Raw genomic sequence first — 1,517 nt, 5'->3', positions numbered from 1 at the left:
TGGAGGAGCCCGCCCCCCTGCTCACAAAGGCCGCGGCCTCCAACGAGGGCAGACGCGGGAGGAGGGGCTGGGGGGAAGGGCAGACACCCGGGAGCCCCCTCCCCAGCAGAGACCGACCCCTCCCGGCAGCGAGAGGGGTGGAGAAAGGCCCAGAGGGCGGGGAGGTGGAAGCGCACCCCACTGAGATCAAAGGCTCCCCTCCTGCCTGCGGGGCTGCCCGTGGGGGTTGGGGGTCGCCCTGTGCGGGTTACGACCCTCGCCTCCGCCCTGGAGCTAGAGGCCCGCTGAAGGGGGGAGGGGCGCGAGGAACCGGACGAGGGGCGTCTCCTCGCCAAGGGCTGGCTCCCGGGATCCGCGGGTCAGCGCGCACGGGGAGAGCCCAGATCGGGCAGGGACACTGGAGGGTGGCGCATAGGTTCGCGCCTACGCGAGGCCCGGGGGGAGCGCCAACGCGAACGCGGGGTGGGGGTTGTGCAGCAGCCCCTGAAGCTGGGCAAAGCCCCACCGTCGCCCCTCCTCCCGCCCGAGCGCACGTCCCGCGGCGGGACGAGGTGGCCTGCGCGACTAGGCGACTAGCGGGGGCGCACCCGGCGCCGCTCAGGATTGCAGCCGCGCCGCGGGCGAGAAAGGGCGGGAGGCTGGAGGGCCGGGGGTGGGGTGTGCTTTGTGCACCGACCGGGAGAGGCGGGGGCGGTGTCCCCACTCACCCTGGCGCGTGGACACATTCCTCTCGTTGGCCGCCTGCAGCACGACTTGGGCGCAGCTCTGCTCCAGGGCGAAGAGCTCGTCCTTGCCCACCTTGGTGGCCTTGCCCGCCTTGAGTGTACCGCTAGGCCCCGACGGCGCCAGGTAGCGGCCCTCGCAATCGCGGAAGGCCACCTTGCCAGAGCGGAATTCGAGCGTGTAGCCGGTGGCCGGCTCAGGGCGCGCCACCAGGCGCCCGTCGTGGCGCAGGAAGCGGTGGTCGGCGGTCTGCACGCTGTAGCGCTGGTCCTGGAAGGCCAGCGTGATGAGCGAGTCGACGCCCCAGGGCACGTCGCGGTCCACGGCGATCTCGTCGGCCGGCCGCGCGCTCAGGTGCGCGTAGCGCTTGCGGGTCAGGCTGTAGATGTTGACCTGCGGGTGCATGGCGATGTGCACGCTCCACTTCTCGGCCGGCGACACGGTCTGCGCGAAGCACGACAGGCGGTCCTCCGTGCCGCCGAAGTAGCGCCGGTGCGCCTCGGACTGCAGTGACCAGCGGCCGTCGTCGTGCGCCACGATCAGAAAGCGGCAGTCGGCGCCGGGCACCTCGCGCTCACAGGTCACGTTGCCGTCTTTGTCCGCCGCCAGGTAGCGGCCCAGGTGGCTACGCAGGCACACGGCCGCGCTGCCCGCCTCGTCGGGCGGCTGCTCCAGCGTCCAGATCTGCTTCTTCTTCAGGCTGCTGGCCGACGCGTTCACCTTGAACCCGAACGCCTCGGCGGTCAGGTACTTGTTACCGCAGTTGATGAGGCCGAACTGGATCTGCACCCCCT

The 1,517-nt window shown here is 71.6% G+C and overlaps 1 protein-coding gene across 1 annotated transcript in view; it reads right to left on the bottom strand.

Annotated features, from left to right (window-relative positions):
* FSCN1 (fascin actin-bundling protein 1) overlaps positions 1-1,515 on the bottom strand; it is a gene marked incomplete at its 5' end in the record, with an annotated part of 8,990 nt that extends 7,475 nt beyond the window's left edge. Inside the window, one exon of the mRNA XM_023532767.1 lies at positions 708-1,515. Coding sequence (XP_023388535.1) covers positions 708-1,515 — 808 coding nt within the window. The remainder of the gene's footprint in view (positions 1-707) is intronic.
* Between the last annotated feature and the right edge of the window lie 2 nt (positions 1,516-1,517).

Source organism: Pteropus vampyrus, unplaced genomic scaffold (genome assembly GCF_000151845.1).
Source record: "Pteropus vampyrus isolate Shadow unplaced genomic scaffold, Pvam_2.0 Scaffold90, whole genome shotgun sequence".
In the NCBI taxonomy this organism is placed as follows: Eukaryota; Metazoa; Chordata; class Mammalia; order Chiroptera; family Pteropodidae; genus Pteropus; species Pteropus vampyrus.
Note: the sequence above shows the minus strand (reverse complement) of the source record. Positions and strands in the feature narration are given on the sequence as shown.